Genomic DNA, 22,193 nt, shown 5'->3' on the forward strand with positions numbered 1-22,193 from the left:
TGCACACGGTAAGGAAACAAACTCACTCAGATGTATATAATTGATTATAGAAAGCATTATAGATATTCCATCAGCTTGATATTCTATCACATCTATGCAACACAATACATTGTCTCCTATTATAAGGGGAAAATCTTTTCACATACATTGGTTACTGGTTCGCTCTCATTCTCTTTGATGCAGGCCTGAAGATTCAGACTTAGAGATTTACAAGATATTATAATCCTCTTAGTTGTCTTTTCCTCGAACGGTTTGATCACAGAGTCGCTTGCTGAATTCTGGAGCTTTGTTACCTTAAAATAATAACACAAAGAGATTAACTAGAAAGACAGTGGCTTCATTCCCTCTAGACACGTGTCACTGTTATGTACATGGTGGTACAGCATGCTTCCATTGTGTATACCATTTTCTTTTAATAGAGATGTAAAGAAGTAATACGAAAGCAAAGAATTACAGCCTATTAATATTTCCATATCTAAAGGTTACAGAAATGATAATTGTAAATTTACAATATGTGTCAAATTAGTGATGATTGTATGTAAAATGTAGTTACTTACACACAGATCAGGGTCTAAGGAAAACAGATTGTGCCGCTCCATGTTTCTGTTAGTTCTTATAGATTCATCTGTTTCTGAAAGGTACTAGAAAACAACAGAGGATTCAATAGGATATAAAAATGCATTTCTACTTACATATGTTTTTAAACAGGTAAAGGAAAAAACTTGTACTCACCTTTCTCTAAACCCCCGCCAATGGCATTCTAATGGCACTAGTCCAGTTTCCTGCTCTCAGTCCCAAAACATAGCAAATACCAGCTTAGCCAATGACTGGCTGAGGCGGGTCATTGTTATATCCAATGACTGGCTGAGGTGGGTCACTGTTCTATCCAATGACTGACTGAGTAAGCAGTTACTATATGTCAGGACGGGGGTGGGAAGGGCGGGAAGGATTTTCATGCCACAATGGGGTCTTGTAAGTATAAAATGAATAATTAGGAATAGCTATTTAAGGTATTATAAATGACACCTCACCTTAGCTAGATCAGGGTGCTGGGAGTTGTCTACACAGTCTGCTTCTTCATGTGGAGATTCATAGTTTAGTAGAGATTCTCCTTGGTCCTCTGAAGGAAAAATGTGTATTAATGCAATCTGAATTATCTTGTTATTGGTATTACAATCTATTCAAAGGTTTCAGGCCGGAGGAGAGGCAGAATGCATCAAGGTTTTCCCACTAATGGTTGTTTGGTAATTTGTGCAGAACTTTTTATGAACATCCCCTCCATTATAATGTACCATGTAGTGCCCAAATAATATATTACACAGTGCTCAAATAATATTGGGAGTGTATCTTTTTCCTGTGCAACTTTAACATACAGTGGGGGAATACAAGTATATGATACACTGACAATTTTGCAAGTTTTTCCACCTACAAAGAAAGGGGTGCTTTTTAATTTTTATAGTAGGTACACATCAACTATGAGAGACAGAATATTTAAAAGGAATTTGGAAAATCCCATTGTATGATTTTAAAATAATTAATTTGCATGAAATAAGTATTTGATCACATACCACCCATCAAGAATTCTGGTTCTCACAGACCTAGTGTATTAGTTTTTATTTAAGAGCCCTTATACTCTGCACTCATTACCTGTATTAATTGCACCTGTTTTAACTTGTTACCTGTATAAAAAAACATCTGTCCCCACACACTCAATGAATCACACTTCAGCCTCTCCATGATGGCCAAGACCAAAGAGCTTTCTAAGGACACTAGGTACAAAATTGTAGACCTGCACAAGGCTGGTATAGGCTACAGGGCAATAGGCAAGCAGGTTGGTGAAAAGGCAACAACTATTAAAGCAATTATTAAAAAGACTGTCAATATTCCTCAGTGTGAGGCTCTATGCAAGATCTGGGGTAAGGGTGATTGTGAAAAAGGTCAGGAATCAGAATTACAAAGGGGAACATGCTCAATGACCTGAATAGAGCTGGGACCACAGTCTCAAAGGTTATTATTAGTAACACACTACAACATCATGGATTAAAATACTGCAGGGCATGCAAGGTCCCCCTGTTCACAACAGCACATGTCCAGGCTCATTTGAAGTTCGGCAACGACCATCTGGATGATCCAGAGGAGGCACGGGAGAAAGTCATGTGGTCAGAGGAAACCAAAATAGAACTTTTTGGAATCAGGTCCACTTGCTGTGTTTGAAGGAAGGAGAAGGATAAGTACAACCCCAAGAACACAGTCCTGACCCTGAAGAATGTGGGTGGTATCATCATACTTTTGGGCTGCTTTTTTGCAAGGGGGGACAGAGCCACTGGATTGAAGGAAGGATGGAGCCATGGTTTGCGACATTTTGGCCAACAAACTTTATCTATCTATCTATCTATCTATCTATCTATCTATCTACACAACGAAATTCCGCAGCACACAAGCATCAGGTGGAAAAAGTGATATTTATTGTATGTGCATCCTCTCTGTTATTTTTTGCCACATGCAATAAATATCACTTTTTCCACCTGATGCTGGTGTGCTGCGGAATTTCGTTGTGTACATATTGGGATCCCGAGCCAAGGGACTTACTCTGTACAGCACCCGCTGCTTAGACTTGGAAGTGCGGCTTTCTCCTGTCTCTATCTATCTATCTATCTATCTATCTATCTATCTATCTATCTATCTATCTATCCCCTTCTATTTATCTTCCCCTATTTTGTTAGATGCTAGAAGTAAAAGAATGAGCACATCTCCAGGACTACAAATCTCCCCTTATTGACATATTGCTATGAGAATTCAATTACCATAAAATAAAGTGACATTGGCAAATGAGCTGTATAACATAGATTCTTGTCACTGGAAAGAATTGGACTGACTAAAAATATTGCTTGTACCGAGTTTGTGATCAGATAAATCTGCACTTTTCCTCTCTGGAATGATTCCTTCAGGATTGATTTGTAAGATTTTGTTGAGTGTAGATATCCAGTCATCCATATCTTGCTCAGTTTCAGCTGCCAGCACAAAGTATGTCAGATCATTCATTTTCAGCTCGAAGGCATGCTTCCTAAGCTGTTTATTCTGATACAAACAGAAAGGGAAAAACAATCCATACCCAAATTAGATGTCATCTAGACACACTGCAAGGCTTTCTTATCATTTACCAAGGAATCTGCCTTAGTTGCATTTTTGACCTCTATCTAAGAAACTACTATTTTATGAAAAATTCCCTACTGAGAACATTCCTCGTAAAGAGTAATCAGAGCTTATAAATGCTAAACACGTGTGTGCCTCGTAGTATGTAACTGACCCTATATACTTTATGCTTTTGGTGCTTTAAACATTCTGGCCCAAAAATTAATACATATGTGCAAATGCAACATAATTTTTTTTTCACATTTCATATAGACACGTTAGAAGAACAAGCTGGGAGAGGTGCAGAGCTTTGTGCTTCTCTCTACCGTTTTTCCGCGAAAATAAGACATTGCCTTATATTAATATTAATTATTATTAATGTTTTTTGTTCCAAAAGAGGCACTATGTCTTATATTCGGGGGATGTCTTATTTCTTGGGAGCAGCGTGGGGAGGGAGGGAGAGAGGTGAGTGGCATGGGGAGAGAGGGAGAGATGTGAGCGGCACAGGGAGAGAGGGAGAGATGTGAGCGGCACGGGGAGAGAGGGAGAGATGTGAGCGGCATTGGGGAGGAAGAGATGTGAGCGGCCTCGAGGAGGGATGTAAGCAGCACGAGGAGGGAGGAAAAGAGGTGAGCGGCTTGGCGAGGATCCTACTCCACACTGACGAGGGGCATATACCCCGAAACGGCTGTCTGTGGATGGAAGCCTGCCTTGGCAAGCCCTTGTCATGATTTCAATACTCGCACCTTGAGTTAGACATTGACAAAAAGGGGCCACCCTGGTATTTCCCTATTTATGTTCCAATACTCGCAACCGAGTGGGACTTAAGTGGCTATTTATCAGGGTGGTGTGGTGCTCTCCCCATCATGGAGGCACCCTGTGGCAACAGGCTAGAGATATCAGGCTATCCCGTGTTTTGAGACTTGCAACCGAGACTCCATGGACTCTTGTTTTGCATATTTAAATTTTTAGGGGCATCAGTGGAGACTCTTGATTGAGTACTTCATTGGAGTTTTTTTCACTGTTCTCCTTGAGTTCAGTGATTACTGTGATTTGTTGGTTTATGAGTCTCGGCAACCAGATCCCGACCAATCATTGACATGTCAAAGTTTTTGTGTTTTTTTTCAATGTAAGTAAAACTTTAATGTTTCTGTAAAATAATCAACAATAATGAACAGCTTAAAGGAATAACACTATATTGCCTCAACTGTGCTATAGTCTGCAATACAAGGCTGTCAGTATCAGGCCGAGCCACTGGGCATCTATGCTCATCTGACAGCATGCCCACACCATATGCATGCCATCCTGCCACTAATATTGTATACTTTATTCCTTAAACTTCATTAAATGTACACTTTTGCTTAGTTTTATTGTTTCCTTCAAGCCACCTGTGACACGTTCATCTGTGAGCTGTAAGCACTTCTGCCTGCAGTAACATTGCTGTAAAATAGTGAATGTTTTTCCGCTGTGTTATTCATTAACAGCAGAATAAGTGAAGGCCTGTGGAGATGATATAAAAAATTAAAAAATGCTAATTGCTCAATCAATATCTAACCAGCAAAGGGCTCAAATACTGTTTACGAAGCTCCTATTTATACATTAGTTATAAGGTTATTCCCACAGCCCCACGTATGGAAGCTTATCTAACACTAACCTGGATAACGCCTGTGCAAGAGTCTAAGAATATGCAGCCTTTTGGTTCCTTGGAGATTTTTTCATCTTTGTAGAAATTCATTATGTAAGAGTTATCAGAAAGCTGAGTCAACTGGAAGAAACGTTTTTTGAAGGACTGAAAAGAGGAGAAAAAAAAAAAAATTAAAGAATAATTTTGAGTGCTGGATTTCTACTACAGACTTCTCTAGGAACAAAGTGTTGATTCTACAAATGAAGACATGCATTCTACGTAATGATATACAACTATCCTCATACTGAGGGGGCCGTCAGCTCCGCTTATACAAAGACATAGTAATGCTGTCTACTTACCCGTACAGTAATACTATTGTTCACAGTGTTATTAAAATTCCCTTTATACAGCCAGCCAGATTTGAAAACTCCTGACCCTCCTCCTCCACCACCACCTCCTTTAGAAGACGACAGAGACGTTGTATCCTGAATGAGATGACAGAGACATACATTTTTCATGGAAACCAGGATCAGTGCATATTTGCAGCACATTGTTTTATCACAAACTGGTTACGTATGTAGAAAAGGATTGTGCGTTTTTAGCTATCTTTGTGACTTACTTCGTCCTTGTCAGCTTCTTCATGGTCAATTTCAAAGGAATGTGAAGGCAGCTTTTCATTCTTAGATTCATTTCTGTGCAAAAGAGGGAAAAAAAAAAATCAGAATTTTATCATGATCATGTTATTGTTATATCACCCTAAAAAAAAAGGTTAGGTGTTTGAAATCCACAGGTGCCCATGCAAATTTCAATAGCTATCAGTCGTACGTTCATTCAGCTGACTGATCTCTCCTGTTCCCCACACACTTGTACATTTAGATCAACTGGCTTTTTATGTGTTCTCAATTGAGTGAGGACTGGTAAGCAGCTGTCAGACTTATACCCCTATTCCACGGAACGATTATCGTTCATAAACTCGCTCCAACGACCGCTCGTTAACGATCACTAAACTTTTTTTTTTAGCGAACGATAACACATAACGTGAACGATATATGTAGTGTAACGATTATTTTGCGGTCGTTACATGGTCGTTTAAAAGGTTCGCTGGGGTGATCATGACCATACGACACACCTACTTTTTTTAAACCTTTTTACGAATGACTGAAAGATTTCTAATTTTAGGAACCGATTAGCGAATTATCTTTCAAAGACCAATGACTTTTTTTCGACATGCTGAAAAACAATTTTGAACGACAGTATAAAGATTTCGCCTTTGTCGTTCGCTCGTTTACATCGATTCCACGAAGCGATTATCGTTAACAAGCGGTCGTTGGAGCGAGTTTATGAAAGATAATCGTTCCGTGGAATAGGGCCTTTATCCATCTGATGGCTTATCTCTCTGAGAACAAAAGTGTTGGGCATTCTCTCCCAGGACGTCATCTGTCAGGGAGTTTGGAGGCCACTATACACAACAGACAGTCATGTGGTCCAGATGAAGTTGGTGGATTCAACTCACTTTTGACTAATGTTTACCTTAACATGTCCAATCCTTCTGTCCCCTTTACTCACCTGTCGGGAGGCCTCCATATGTATATATTATAAGTATATTATGCTTGTCTCAAAGATTAATCAGTGAACGGGAACTGCATGTGCCATATTTGCTACACTAAACCTCCATGCATGTTGACCCTCAAGTATGTTTCTATCAGTTCTACCTCTGTTTAATCAGGAAATTAGGAAATGGAGAAGATTACTCACTAAGGGTATGTGCACACTACGGAATTTTCAAGGAAATATCAAGCGGAGTCTGCACGGTGGACTCTGCTTGAAGTTCCGCCTGTTCCATAGACTCAATGATATTCTGAGCCACGGCACACCAATTTAAAATTCAGGTAAAGTAGTTTAGTAGTAGGACGTCACACGCCATGTCACGTGTCCTCCCCATCCCTGCTTATTAGATAGCACAGGCTGCTCTTCCACACAATCTACCAGCCAGGATTCCTTCTCCTCCATTACAGAGACCCCTATGCCTGAGGAAGGTCCTGGTTAGGACCAAAACGTCTAACCCATTTTGGTCTCATATCTTTTTAACTACTTACTTACCCTGGTTGGAGTTAAAACTTTTTTGTACACGTACACTGTAAATAAACTACTTCACCTGCATTCTAAATTGGTGTGCCTTGGCTTATCTATGATAATCCTTTGAAGAACCTATTGCTACAAGAGCACCCATCCTAGTGGTAGAGGTGTGCAGTCCTGTTCCCTACTCTCAATGATATTCTGAAGCTCAATCCACCATCCGCCTAAAGAACTGACATGTCAATTCTTTGAATGGACGTCGGATTCAGCTTCAGAATATCACTGAGTCAATGAGACAGGCAAAACTGTCAGATCAGCGTTTGCTTGCTCCTCATTCCGCGAGCCCATAGGAGATAGCAGCGGTCAGCTACCACTGCTACTATACACGGAGCGATGGCAGCAGATCGTTACTAGGCTAATCGTTGCCATTTGAGCCTGTTGAAAGACAATAATCAGCCGACATTGTGCAGGTCCGCTGATCACTGTCTTCTATAACACAAAGCGTTTATTGTCCCAATACAGCAGATAATCGCTTTGTGTAATAGGGCCTTGTTTGAGAGCGCCTTCAAGGCTCCTTCTCTATCTGCTAAAAACGATGGCAAGAGGAGATTCCAAGAGCACTGTTTATTAGAGTGGAGTTGTGTCATGCACCATATGAGTTAATGTATTGTGATCTGATATTTAATATTACCCCTTGGTGCACACATTCATTTGTTCTACTTTTTCCAAACTGTTGGTTTTTCAGCATATTAGGAATTAGACCAAGACAAGCTATGGGGGTCCCTAAATCATCTGCAATTCCTAAGTGATCTATTGCATTTATTCCATAGAATTTATCTGCAGTCCTCCTAAAAGATACACACTGCTAGATCGGGTGTGTCTTTTATTCTTTTTAGAAAAAAAAAGAAACAGAAAACATTACGCTTTTCAGTACTGAGGCATAATAGATGGCAGTGACTCAGGGGGTCAAAACATCCAAGATTATAATGACAGCACAACATCTCAATATTATACAATGTACACACATTATTATCCGAGCAGAGATTTATTTTACAGTCAAGCGGTTCTTACTGAAGCAGCTGACGGAAGTCTCCAGAGTATTGTTCATACTTGAAATTCACTACATGCCAGTGGGAGTTATAATATTTGCAGGCCTGGGAAAAGAAATATCATTAGTCCTAATAACATTCACAACAGTGAAAGAAGCTAAAAGAATATCATTATATATTTCCATTGCTGGGATTGCTGTTATTAGTGGCCCCACAGATCAGCCGCTAGAGGATAATCATCCTTTCCAGTCAAACGGCATCTTTCCAGTAGTACCAGACACAAGATGATGCTCTAATCCCTGGTGACTGTGGGTTATGATAGAAATGTTAAGATTACCTGGTCAAATGTACACCTGTCACCTATGCACAGTACAAAAAAGAGATTTTTTTTTCGGCTCCAATTTTTGCTGTTTTCATGAATAATGAATATATCCAACCTGAATGATGTCTAAAGAAATGTAACGCAACTAAATGAAGTGCTGCCCAGAATGCCACAATCTAATCAATGCTGATAAATGGAGGTGAAGCAGCTAGGGACTACACAAAGACTTCCTATAGCATGATATTAGTATTAGAGATTGTTGTCAGACACTTGCAGCCACTGGAATTCAGTGTGAATTTTACATACACCTACTCAACATTTCTATAGGAGAAAAATGTTCAAAAAAGACACGGTGAAAAAAGTTGCTCATTGAATAAAAGGCAGTCAGATGCAATCCATCTGACCGTTCCTATAAAAGCTGTTACATCACAGGTCTGTGTGTAGTACTAGCCACATAACATTTCTATCTATGAATAAAAAAAATGCAGACAATCCTTTTAAGTCAAGTTATCTTGGTTGCACAAATACTGTTAAGTTCTTAGAAAAAAAAACATGCCTATATAATGGTCCATCTCCCTTGCTGAGTCTCGCAGTCAAAAAATAATGGTCAACAGTGCAAAATTAGACAGTATTTAAAAATGGACCTGTCAGCAGGCAAACAAAGGTGTACATACGTACATGTCTAGACAGAGCTAGGCTTGCCTTTTTTTCTTTTACTTTATAGTCCTGTTCAGCACCAAGATATAAGCCTTCTTGTTAATATGTAAATGAGGCTCAAAAGTCCAGGGGATGTTTCATAGCATGGTAAAAGCCCAGGTACGTCTAGCACATGTCTTTATCTAGTGGCTAATAGTCAAATAGGGTAGGTGGGGGAAAGCAGGTACAGATGTGGCAAAGGAGAGGTCAGGGGTTGGACTTACCTGGACTTTTACTGTGCTGAGGAGCACTCCCTGGGATTTTTAGCCTTATTTACATAATCACAATAAGGCTTATATCACTGTGCTGGAAAGGATTATGGAGATAATAAAGGTATGCACATAATCCTAATGATTAGCCCTATCTGTCTATTTATTTATTATACTCTTGCTTGTGTCAAAATGATCACAGGATGTTTAATAAATCTGGTGAATCTGCAGACTGTCTACTTTAGATCTATTAGTCTATTAGGATTACTTTACATAGAATCAGAATCACGTCCTTTCCTAATAAACCATACCCTTTAACTAAGTGAAAAATTATTTCAACAATAAACTGGCAGACTTGACTAACATGGCAAAGGCTAGAAGTTTTTGATCACCAGATACATATGCAACCATATCTCTAGAGTGGGCCACCCATAATGTATAGAAATTAACTTATGATGCCAAAATCTCCTGGGTACCTGGAAAAAACAAATGCATGAAGCTCACTAAACTGGCCAATCTGTCTTAATATTGTAAGAACCATTGAGGAGATTTATCAAATTGGTGTAAAGTAGAACTGGCTTAGTTGCCCCTAGCAACCAATCAGATTCCACTTTTCTTTCCTCACAAATTCTTTGGAAAATGAAAGGTGGAATCTGATTGGTTGCTAGGGGCAACTGAGCCAATTCTACTTTACACCAGTTTGATAAATCTTCCCCCATATCTGTATATAATTGCAATGGTAAAATGCATTATAAATAGGGTCTAGCAAGCCTGCCAGGGGTTTAAAAGTAACATTTTTGTGATCAGTAAGAACTATGAACTAGAGAAAAAAGCACAGGGCTGTAAGGTGTGTAAGAGGAGATACCCTGAAATAGCACGTCTCCCACACGCGCCTGAGAGGCACCAACCTTAAGTACAAAACTCACTGACTGCTGAATGTAAACAGGCGGTGCTGTAAAACACAGTTTTAAAGTTTTAAAAAATTTCTATCTGTTGTCATTGAAGTAGTCATGTTTGTAAGTGGCTTGGCAATGACTTAGACATTCTTTATGAACTTGCGATAATAATTAATAAATCCCGGGAAATGATGCTAGGCTTTTATTAAAGAGGGGAGGACTCAATTCACTAAAGCTTGGACCTTTGCTGCACCCATACAAAAAGAGTCAGAACACTTTTTTTTCACTATGACAAATAAATAATTCTCACTGGATATTTGTAAAACAGTTCTTACATGCTGAACATGGGAGGACCAGTCCATCAAAAAAATCAAAATATCATAACAGTAAACTACTACAAAACTTTCAAGGCGATTCCAGAATCACCTTCCAACAAGACAATGACTCAAAGCACACATCCAAGACATCATGACTGGCTATAAACAATTATGTAGTATTCCTCTATAACATGTAATGTATACCTCAGTGCATTATACAGCAGCCATCCTGGTGGTTTCATATATCCATATTTAGCAGCTTTTAATCCCTTTGCTACTGTTTTCCTCCCCAGATCACACCACTTTATCAGGGATAACATTGCAGTTCTGTCACTCTACCCGTGACCCTTCCACCCAGAGATGAGTTATAATGTGATTACAGGTAGACTACATAGATATCATAACAGAGAGGCGGCATTAGGTAATGCTGTAGACAGTATTGTTCAAGTCATGTAGCGTTTGTCTGTTTTGACTTTGTGGTTTGCTTTAATAATGTCGATTTTATGATCTGCTACTGATGATACTTTAGACGGATTGCTTCTGTCCTTTTTGTCTGCCAATGTTCACTTTATTGATGTAAACACATTTATATGGCTTGCCCACAATAACCAGCCATTGCTATTTTTCTGTGCACAGACATTTCTGGGATCCAGCAGAGCTTACCGACACAAAAGTATGCCTCTAAACCAGAAGGTTCCAGCAACGCAGACACCCGGTCCCAGCAGGCCCCAATAGAGACAGTGCCGTCTTCAAACACTAATGAAGTCACATAGAGAACATAACGTAGGCTCTAGGCCCAGACTAGGGCCTACAGAAAAAAGTTTGGTCCTCACGCGCAGGTCGTCCATGATCAGGAACTGACTTTTATAGCGTCTATCACACAGGCTGTTAATACAGGTAACATGTTGTGGTACCTACCCATGACTGCCGCCTGCGCTCAGCCATAATGTCCACAAGGTTTAGAAAGAGGGGAAATTTAGATAGAGGTAAATCTTCATATACACCTCCATAACGCGCAAGAGTCCTTCTTTTGGAGGGACAGTCCCTACTTTTGAGCCAAGCCTACTTTTGGCCCCTTACATGTCTTTCTTTTTTATCTAGGAATTAGATCTGCATTAATAAACCCTTTTATGTTGCTCTAGAAAGTGTCTGGTTTCTTACTATATAATAGACCCAAACTTGCATATTATTTTATCATATGGTGCAAGTTGTATCCTAAAAATTATTATTTTCAGATGAATCCTGTGAGATAATGGTCTTTTTCACACAGCATTTCACACCTGCAGTTTATATGGCCCCATAGACACATTTGTAGGTGTTACGGATCCTTTTGGGGACATGATCCGTATCACAAAAAAATTAAGCCATTGTGTGGTCCTTGTCACCTATGTATGATTGCATCCTTGAATTAAAAAGTATAGAAATGCCTGTAAAATGTTCCTAGACTGAACCACATGTGTCCCTCTTTGGCCGTCTGAAAAGTTGGGAGGTATGCACCTCTCTGGGCACTATATCAAAAAATTACTTGATCGGACAACCACCTTAGGGCCCTATTACATGAAGCGATAGTCCGACAAATCAGGCTCGCTTCCAGCGGGCAGAGGACAGGAGAGAAAGGGACACCAGGGAGCGCAGAGAGATATTTATAGGTTTATTATCTCACACTAGGACAAGTGTTAATGATGTCCATGCAGCCCTTGCTGTACGATTATCGGGCCATGTAATAGGCTTAATAAGCGGCACTCGTTTACATTAGTGATCGGGCCATCTAATACGGCCCTTGATGTCAGAGATACACCTATGGATGTGCAATTAGATTTATTTTCTTATATGCAAAGTAAGCATTAACCCACAAATGTATAATCTGAAGGCTCATGGATTCTTTTCACAGGAGAACTGTTTGTACTAATACTCTGCGGCTTATTAATGACTGGCGTACAGAGAGCTGAAGGAAATGTCTTTGGCTCCATTAGTTTGTACATATTACAATAAAAAGTCTCAAAAACATTTTGAACATAGCAGAGGCGTACATTTCTGTTAGTTATACTGTGTATATTTCATATAATCATGGAATCTGATTAGTAGAGAGAGTTCTCATAGTCACCTCTTTGACCAATAAATGTTCAGCTTTATGTTCAGCATCTTCGGGTACAGTAGAATACACTGTTTCAATACCAAGGGGGATAGTTTCCACCTGTAAAATAAATAGAGTGAGGAATAGTTTAACAGTACACCATACAGCAGTGTTCCCCAACCAGCGGCTCTAGAATCAGTTGATCCTATCAGTTATGGGAGGGGGCCACATATCAGTTATAGGGGGGATTAACTTAAAGAGATACATAGAGTAGAGGTAGTAGAGAGGGGGTGGCTGCGTGCTCGATCTCTGTTATTCTCTGAATGTGGTCCTTTAGCTGATTAAGTAAAACATTTCATAACAATACATAACAATACATAACAATACATAACAATAGGTTCCCGACAGGAAAACTACAATTAACATTTGGAAAGTAGAAGGAGGAAAGCACGAAAATGAACAGGGCAATACAAATGTGATAATATCTGTCAGTCAGATCCATTGGGTAGGAGGATGGGTAGGGGGTGCATATCAGTTATTAAGGGGGATTAACGCAAAGGGATAAATAGAGGAGAGGTAGTAGAGAGGGGGTGGCTGTGTGCTCAATCCATGGCTGCCAGATTTCGGTAATTTTTTTAAGACCCTGACTTATTTAAGTTTTCAATAAGTCAGCATGACATATCAAATGTTTTTAGAAACAAGATTAACGCTTTGAGAACCAATGGTAAACATTGTAGAAATTCTTAAAGCGACTCTGTCCCCACAATCTGCCCCTCCGACCCCGCCCAAACTGCTAGTACCGTTGGATAGCAGCTGTTATTCAAAGGTCTGTCCTACGGTCCATTCGGCAGGTGATGCAGTTATTGTCCTAAAAAAATACTTTTAAACTTGCAGCCCTGTGTCAAGTTGGTGTGGCTTAGACTGTCTGTGCCTTAGGCTTGCAACGCCTCTCTGTCCCCCCTCCCCGTCCTTCTCACCATTAGGAATGCTTCAGGCAGGATTCCTCCTATTCCTCACTTGTCTGAACACTGCACATGGATCTTAACGATTCAGCACATGTGCAGTGTTCAGACAGGTGATTAATAGGAAAAATCCTGCCCAGGGGCATTCCAATTGATGAAGAGGGCGGGGAGGAGAGAAAGAGAGGTGTTACAATCCTAAGGCACACACACTTTAGGCCACGCCAATATGACACAGGGCTGCAAGTTTAAAAGTAGTTTTTTTAGGACAATAACTGCATCCCCTGCCGAACGGACCCCAGGAAAGATCTTGGATTGAAAGCAGCTATCCGAAAGTACAAGTGGTTTGAGGGGGGTCAGATTGTGGGTACAGAGTCGCTTTAATGTTTGATTGGTCACCTCTCCTGTGCAAATAACAATTCAGCAGGACATGAGCCAAGAACTCTGCATTATGCTACTCCTCTGTTGTTTCTCTGCATAGTTTGTAGTTTGCAGCTGTCGGCATTGATTAAACAGTGTCAGAGTGTATAAGGACACACCCGATCAATAAAGAGAATGATAACACCCAGCAGTCAATGAGCAATCTCCGACATGTATAGTAAATCTTTTCATAGACCACAATTACCCAGTAGTGGTTAAGGGCCACTTTGTCCTTTATTTTTGTGATAACAGTTTACGGGTATGGAATAGCACAGTCAGCTATAGAACAGTAGACAGAAAAAAAGCTGTACCTCGAGTATGAGTAACAGTACGTTTGTCAGGTATCTCTCCTAATTCATCAATACACATTAAGGCTATTTTCACACTGCATATAAGACCGGTCGCATTTCGTACGCCGCCATACATGTGCGGCTGAAACTACGGGCGTGGTAAAAATTGACATGTGGCCCGATGTGTACGAACCGCGAACATACGCCCGTAGTACAGTTATGCTTCCCTAGCTTGTTTCGAAGCGATCTGAGGCAGGTCATTTACTTGGAAATCTTCGCCCAGCCCAATAAAACTCACAGAACCTTTTGGATCGAAAAATCAAGTTCAATTTGGCTGAAATAAGTACTTCGTACGGGACCGCATGGAAATCCACGGCCGTGAGTTGGAACATTTCCATCCTCAAACAATGGTCTTGTTCATTTTTCACGGCGCCGTATACGATAAGCTCATACATAGTGTGCATTGTGCGGGCGTATATCGTATACTTTCAAGCGAACGCATCAACCTCAAAACTACGTGCGTATATTCACGGTTCGCACTACGGCCGGACTCATATGCAGTGTGAGCATAGCCTAACACTCAGACTTTTGTCTATGGGCCTTAAAGGGTTTTTTCCAGGGAGAAAAAAAAAAATCATATCTTCTTTTTCCCATCACTTCTGTTCTTCTGGGGTAAGTCCTGATCATCATGTGCAGATGAAAGCAGCTATTGGACATTACCTAGTTTTGCTCACAAGCCATAGTTACACCCATCTTGTCTTGATTACAAGTAAACTCAGGGACACAGCGACATTTTCTGCCCCCCAGAAAGCCCATTTAAAGCACCATTATCATACATCTCCAGGTAAAATAACATGAAAGCATAGAATACTAAGAAAACACACTCCAGAAATGTTTTTTTATTGGGAATACAGGTATTAACTAAAGACAACAGGTCACAAGAAGCCAAAGGTCCTTCTTCAATGCGACAGTAAATCTCATTGGGAAACAGATTATGTGACACACTCTATGATATTTCTTTACTAGAAATACGTCATGTTTCTGAGTAAATAAGTAATAGTAAGAAATCTCTGCACACCATCCTCCGGTTTGCTGGGTGTTTCCGGCAATAGCCGTAACTCAGAGAGAATAGGAAGCCCTTTGAGGATGCACTTAAAGGTGAAACTAAGTTTCAGTGAGAACTGAAGGCAGAATAGAAAGTAAGAGTTTTATGAACTGGATTTTCTTTAACCCAAACTACTACTTATAGTCATCATTATAATAAGTAACCCATTGTGGTCATTTATCAGTGATTCCTTCTGATTTCCCAATAAATAATTTGTCTTCAGTATTCCCTAAGAAGACACAAAAATACATTTATATAATACTCATAGTAATATAAATGGTAGTATCCTGTATGGTTCATACATGACTGCTTTCTACCAGAAACAGCATCTCACTTATACAAGGACTATGTCTGGCATTGTGGCTCATCTTCCTTCACTTGACTAATGATAAGCCGCATTACCAGGCACGACCCATGGACAAGAGTGGCACCGTTTCTGCTTTCTTATCTCCAATTTACCTCCTACTACAGTATTTCTTCTGGCATCAGATGTCACCACGCTTGGGGTCAGCAAGGTTGAGCAGAGTTAATGATGAGGTCTGCTAACATCATTACCAATCTCCTTTTTGTCAATTTTCAACTGAGAAGTAGTAACCACCTTGTTGACAGCCTATGCAAGTAACAGCAAACTGTGCACTGAAGGATCCTTCTGACTGCTGGACTATTAACTTTCTCAGATCTCTGGACAACCACTGGTTGCGAAAGTGACTTCCAATTCTAATAGTTTTTCACATATTCTTTCTATGTCAGCTCAACGGCTCCTGATCAATGATGACACTCAGGACTTCCTGTCTCTTCCTGTGTACTAGGTTTCCCAATTGGTCTATGTCACATCTCACACCAGAAGTCCCACCATAGCTACACAGCACAACTTCACAGCACAACTTCACAGCACAACTTCAGTAGGGTTCTCAGTTGGTTGCTGCTCCCTTCAGCCCACCGGCATGCTTCTTGCTCACTTTGCTCATACACCTTGAGTAGGCTTCTTTGGCATCTCATGCGGTAACCCCCCCCCCCCCCCCCCCCACACACACACACACACATTCCTCTAGCACTAAAATACCGCCCTTTAAAGACTGCTCTCTTCTCAGCACCTCAGTATATGCCACTATATCTAGTTCTGCCCAGTTTCTTGCTGATGCCAACACAGTACATAACTAGCTATAGCAATGACAGCAATAAACTTTTCCCTTAAATGATACACACACAATATTAAAGGGGTTATCCAGCGCTACAAAATCATGGCCACTTTCCCCCTTCTGTTGTCTCCAGATTGGGTGGAGTTTCAAACTCAGTTCCATTGAAGTAAATGGAGCTTAATTGCAAACAACACCTGAACTGGAGACAAGAGAGGGGGAAAAGTGGCCATGTTTTTGTAGCGCTGGCTAAACCCCTTTAAGTAAAGAGAAAGGTTAAACCCCCTTATATGTAGTTTGGCCAGGACGTGGAGCATGGTGTCAGTAACGTCACTAATCCATCCCTTAATCACTACTGAACAAATTTATCAAAATACTACAAAGTTCTGGGCAATACAGAAAAAGGACTTATTATTAAGGACTTATTAGCTAGAGTCATCCTGACCTCACACCTTAGTTGGATCTCATAATCTTATAAACTTAATATATATACAGTGGTGCCTTGGATTACGAGCATAATTCTTTCCGGGACCATGCTTGTAATTCAAATTCACTCTTAAACCAAAGTAAATTTTCCCATAGGAAATCATTGTGGGTTCCACAACCCAAAAGTAATGATTTAATATTCTGAATAACATGTAAAACAAATGAACAAACAATGAAAAACAGCTGAATATGTGATATTATAAGTTACTGTACAGTATAGCAATCAGCATGTGGAGTATAATGTATAGTAACTGCATAAACCTGAAAAACAGCAGCAGTTTGTAAATACAGGATGAAACTGCAGATCTTTATGATGCAGTAGCGTAGTACAACAAGCTAGAATAGAGAAGCAGGGCTGCTGTCAGAGGTCTGTGTGGTCACATGACAGCAATGGGGAAGGGGTGTGTGTTCAGCATGGACCAATCAGGACTGACAGACTGCAGGGAGCATGAAGGAATGAGCAGGGAATATGTGAGCACAGTATAGCAGCACTCTCTGTCCGGTGAGAGAGGAGTTACAGCTATGGAGTGATTACCCCCACAGTCCTGTCCCCTGATGCAAGCCCCAGCCTGAAGTGTATCTGCTATGATTTGGAAGGTGAGGGAGACTTCCTGGGTCAGAGTACAGGGCTGTAGACCCCGCTATGCAGGCCTTGCCCCTCCCCAACTTGCGCTCCCACCCAGTACAGGGAGCTCTTAAACCAAAGCAATGCTCTTAAACCAAGTCACAATTTTGAAAAACTGTGAGCTCTTAAACCAAAACGCTCTTAAACCAAGTTACTCTTAAACCAAGGTACCACTGTATTACACTTTTCTAGCAGAACAAGGTCTGATTCCTACAGTGCATTCCGTTTCGGGCAGGTGCACTTATTGTGGGATTCCCCAAGGTTTTTCAGTCTCTACTTCCTATAAATAGGCAAAAATATTTGATTCTAAGCAGCAAAGCTGTCATAACAAATAGTTACATGTGTGATACGACAGCATAAAGCTCCTATTAGCAAGTTAAATTTCATTCTCAGCTCCTCGAGATTTGTACAGCGCTTTATAGTAGACAACTTTATTTTATTCAAAGTGTCAAATTATATTTAAAAAATACTGGCCCAGATTTACTAAGGGTCCATTTACACAGAAAGATTATCTGACAGATTATCTGCCAAAGATTTGAAGCCAAAGCCAGGAACAGACTATAAACAGAGATTAGGTCATAAAGGAAAGCCTGAGATATCTCCTCTTTTCAAATCCATTCCTGGATTTGGCTTCAAATCTTTGGCAGATAATCTGTCAGATAATCTTTCTGTGTAAACGCACCATATATCAGACTGATCACAGTGTATCTGGCTTATCTGACGACTGTCTAGTCTAGTCTGGGTTTACACGGAACGATTATCATTCGAATTTGCACGATAACGATGGAATTCGAATGATAATCGTACAGCGAACAATCAAACGACGAGCGAGAAATCGTTCATTTTGATCTTTTATCTTGTTCTTAAATCGTCGTTCGTAAAAAATTCGCCGATCGTTCCGTGTAAACAGTCGTCGTGCAAAAGTCCAGCCGCCGGCCGCTCGCAGCCTGGCCCCCTGCTCGCAGCCCGGCCCCCCGCTCATCCGCAGCCCCCTGCGCCGGGTCGATCGCCACCCCTGCCGTCCCAATCGCCACCTCCGCCTCGGCCACGAGCATGCGTTACCTGCTCCGCGCAGCAGGTGTTCGAAATCCCCGGCTCCCCTCTTCAGCGCATTGATTGGCGATTGATTGGGGGAGGGGCGATCGGAGTAGCGGGGGGTGGCGATCGGAGCGGCAGGGGTGGCGATCAAGGCGGCGGGGGCTGCGGTTGAGCGGGGGGCCAGGCTGCGGGCGCGCGATGGCAACGATATTCCGTACGATATATCATAACGTCTAAACGCTGATCGTTATGATTGCTATTGGCCTCACGTTTCCTGTTAACACGGGAAATTTTACCGCTGCTCAAAATATGGGATCAGCTGATGAGCGGGTATTTTTACGCTAATTGGCTGATATCTGGTACTTTAACATGGGCTGACTATTGTCTGAATGACCATTCCTAGGAATGGTTGTTGCTGGTAATTAGCCTGTGTAAAAGTGCCTTAAAGGGGTATTGGGGAGACTAAAAATTCACTTTAAATACATTGCTTTAATAAAATTATATTACTTTACAGTTTTCCTATAGCAAAATGCAGATTTTAAAACTGAAACAGTTAATGCACCAGAGACCTTGCTCGCATAATGAAGACAAATGTCTATTACGAAGAAAGAATGGGCCAAGGCTATATTTGATGATGTCCTGATGTCTGAGGGCAAGAGCAAACCACTATATTATTCTGCTTGCCTTTCATTAGTCCGCTTGCCACTCATGCAAAATTTATACAAATGTTCACAATCACTTTCCAGCTACCAGGCTTTCACCTAGTAACAAACAGTATATCCACTGCGCCCAGGACTGAAAAATGTCCCATGCACAAAATGATACATTTGTTGACTGCATCATCCAATAATATTTCTCATAATAGAGGTCAGAATGTTCTGGCTCCACGGATCCTACAAAACACTGCACAGATTGATTTTATATATTGATGGAACAATGGCTGATGCTTAAAACTAATGACTTTAAACCCATTAAAGTTCAATGTAGTCTTGATTATGTTGAGCATGAATAGAACCTTCCTCATGTCAAAAATACTGATTTGCAGTTCTTGAGTACATGACCTTATTCCATCCTATACAATACACAGAGCTGTGTACGTGACATTATTTGATTTTGTTAGTAGGGATACAAAACACATCTAGGCCATGTTTTTGATTGTTAATGGTTTAGAGCGATATTCCAACTTAATACACTTATCCCCTATTCAGAGGAAAGGCTTTGGCTATGTTCACACAAGTAAAAAAAAAAAAAAAGACAGAAAAGGTGACTAATTTTTCTATTTAAAAAGACGTCCGATTTTGATTCGCTTTAATTGATTTCAATGCAATGTATTGAAGTCAATGGAATCCAATGCAATGGTTCCAGCCCTGTGTCTGCTGCCTGTAGTTCCAGCCAAATGACTGCTGTCCCAGTTCCAGCCGTAAGTCCTGCTGTATTTCTGTCAGTCTACCTGCCTTTGTGTCTCCAGCTGCACCTTGCCTGCCGCAGCAAGTCTTTCCCACAATGCAGTGGGCGCTGGTGAAGACCAGTGGCCCCTTAGACTCCGCTCTCTGGTGCAGCTTACACCATTGCTAGCGGTGGTACATTGGATCCACAACTCCAGTCATTACAAACAGTAGATCCTTTTCTCAGATAACAAGGGATAACAAGGTCCCTTTAATTATATTAAAATGGATGCATTGATACTGATTACAGAAAGAAAAAATTAGAAAGGGAGAATTCATGTGGACAATGTGGGTCATACAACTAGGGATGGTCCAAACCGAGTTCGGTTCGGGTTCGTACGAACCCGAACTCTCGAAAATGATTACTGCTGTCTGGCCGCTCCGTGGAGAGGGTGGATACAGTGGGAGGACCGCCTGAAAAACTGGGATACAGCCATAGTTATAGGCTGTATCCCAGTTTTCCAGGCGGTCCTCCCGCTGTATCCACCCGCTGCACGGAGCGGGCAGACAGCAGGAATTTAATGCCGAGCGTTTGGGTTCATACGAACCCGAACCTCTGCAGTTTCAGACCATCCCTACATACAACTATACGCATAAGATCATGGCTGAGGTAAAAAAAAAAAAAGGCTTAAAGGGGTGGTGTCACAAAGAAAACTGAGTCTATACTGATAAATTATGTAAAATAAAACATATTTCCAATGTTCAAGCATTTCTTTAAATGCTTGATTTCTTTAATTTTCTTTAAAGCATTGTCTGGTAACCCCTAGACGGGCTCCTCCCAGTGCCCCCTCCCCATCCATTTTTGTGGATCCGCAAAAGCGGAGCCAAAACTGATTCATCACTGATGTCATACAGATGGTTTCTCTGGGACCTCACTGATCCAGATTTCTGAGATTCGAGAAGAAAAACTGATTCTGTTTTGAACTCTCTCTAAAATCAATCGGAGCTCGAATAATAACAGCGTCGGGAAACTGTGGTGTCCCACCATGGGTGTTGCTATTAGTTACACCCTTCGCAAAAGTCTGTACTTATAAGTGTAAGTGGTAATGTAGCAGTACCAAAGTTTTACCACTAAATGTCGTTGTTACAAGTATTTATGTCCAGATATTGCACAACTGTAGCAGCTAAAGGGTTATTGTTTTTCTTATGTACCACATGGATCTGTACACCAATGAGAGTTCTTTCTTCTTCACACCTATCATCTTTCTCTTTGTATCTTATACACGCACTCCTCATCCACTCACAGCACATTTTACGTATGCTGTAGGAAGGAAGTCACATGGGAAGGGGAAGTGCAAGAGTTGTTGTGGTCTTTTGACATTGAGCAGAGCACATGTATGAGACCTAGACACAGTTTTCCCTCAAGCAACCTTATTACACAGTACGCAGTGTTAAGTCACTACTAGGGAGGACAAGTCAGGGATCATCTCAACCCGTGGACATCGTAACACAGTGCAGGAAAGTATCCACAAGAAGTAAAGGAATTGATCCGGATACAGCAAAGTTGCTAGAAGTCTAAGCACTGTATGTCTCAGCACGGATGTAATTAGAGAACTCTGACCCCTCTGATCATCCCAGGTAACAAGGTTTGGGGCTTGTGTTACACTCTAGAACGGGTCACCTGACAGTGGTGGGCAAGAGGTGGTGCAAAGACCAAGGAGTCAAAACACGGGCACAAGTATTCTCTCTACTTTCAAGTATTCTACTTATTCTACCTCCAAAGTTCTGGCAGTGCACAGTACTACTTGGTTTGGGACTCTCTCGACATTCTTCTCTCTACTCTTCTGATCCTTTTCTACCTCTCAGCAGGCAACCCAGCCAGCACGGCTGTATCACCCTCTTCACTCTCAGTACAGATCTGTTCCTGTTTTCAGGTCTGAAAGTAACTTATCAAGATGAAAGTATACTGTATTTTCCTGTATCAAGTATCTCCACAGTAAAGTAGAGTATATTTATTATACCAGGACTCTGTGGTTCTTCACCAAGCACCTACACAGTAATCACAGCTTCCTTGGGTTATATCACCTTTCTGTGGGTGGCAGTGCCAATAGTCTGGGTAGGTCACAACTCCACTGCAGGCGCCCATGATAATTGCCCAAGGGACCCCCACACAGCCCGGCAGGTTACTGTCCACAGGGGGAAAAGGTATAGCCAGCCCACTCAAAATAAAAGCAGGTGTGCCAGCATACCTGTGTGCCCAACTGGCGTCATGACAAATTACCACCAGGCAGGGCTATACTTCGGCCAACCACTTCACCAGTGGAGTCACGCTGTTCCATCTAACTTGTAACGGG

General features: G+C 41.1%; 1 protein-coding gene across 4 annotated transcripts in view; it reads right to left on the reverse strand.

The window, feature by feature from the left end:
* The window catches only part of DOCK10 (dedicator of cytokinesis 10), a 222,844-nt gene that overhangs the window by 89,406 nt on the left and 111,245 nt on the right, over positions 1 to 22,193 (reverse strand). For all 4 annotated transcript variants that reach the window (XM_069975419.1, XM_069975417.1, XM_069975416.1 and 1 more), the window contains exons 3-11: positions 12,426 to 12,515; positions 7,904 to 7,986; positions 5,376 to 5,448; positions 5,116 to 5,241; positions 4,787 to 4,921; positions 2,895 to 3,078; positions 1,032 to 1,120; positions 558 to 641; positions 147 to 293 (exon numbers count right to left, since the gene is read on the reverse strand). In XM_069975419.1, the coding sequence (XP_069831520.1) occupies positions 147 to 293; positions 558 to 641; positions 1,032 to 1,120; positions 2,895 to 3,078; positions 4,787 to 4,921; positions 5,116 to 5,241; positions 5,376 to 5,448; positions 7,904 to 7,986; positions 12,426 to 12,515 (1,011 nt within the window). The remainder of the gene's footprint in view (positions 1 to 146; positions 294 to 557; positions 642 to 1,031; positions 1,121 to 2,894; positions 3,079 to 4,786; positions 4,922 to 5,115; positions 5,242 to 5,375; positions 5,449 to 7,903; positions 7,987 to 12,425; positions 12,516 to 22,193) is intronic.

Source organism: Dendropsophus ebraccatus, chromosome 6 (genome assembly GCF_027789765.1).
Source record: "Dendropsophus ebraccatus isolate aDenEbr1 chromosome 6, aDenEbr1.pat, whole genome shotgun sequence".
Taxonomy (NCBI): domain Eukaryota; kingdom Metazoa; phylum Chordata; class Amphibia; order Anura; family Hylidae; genus Dendropsophus; species Dendropsophus ebraccatus.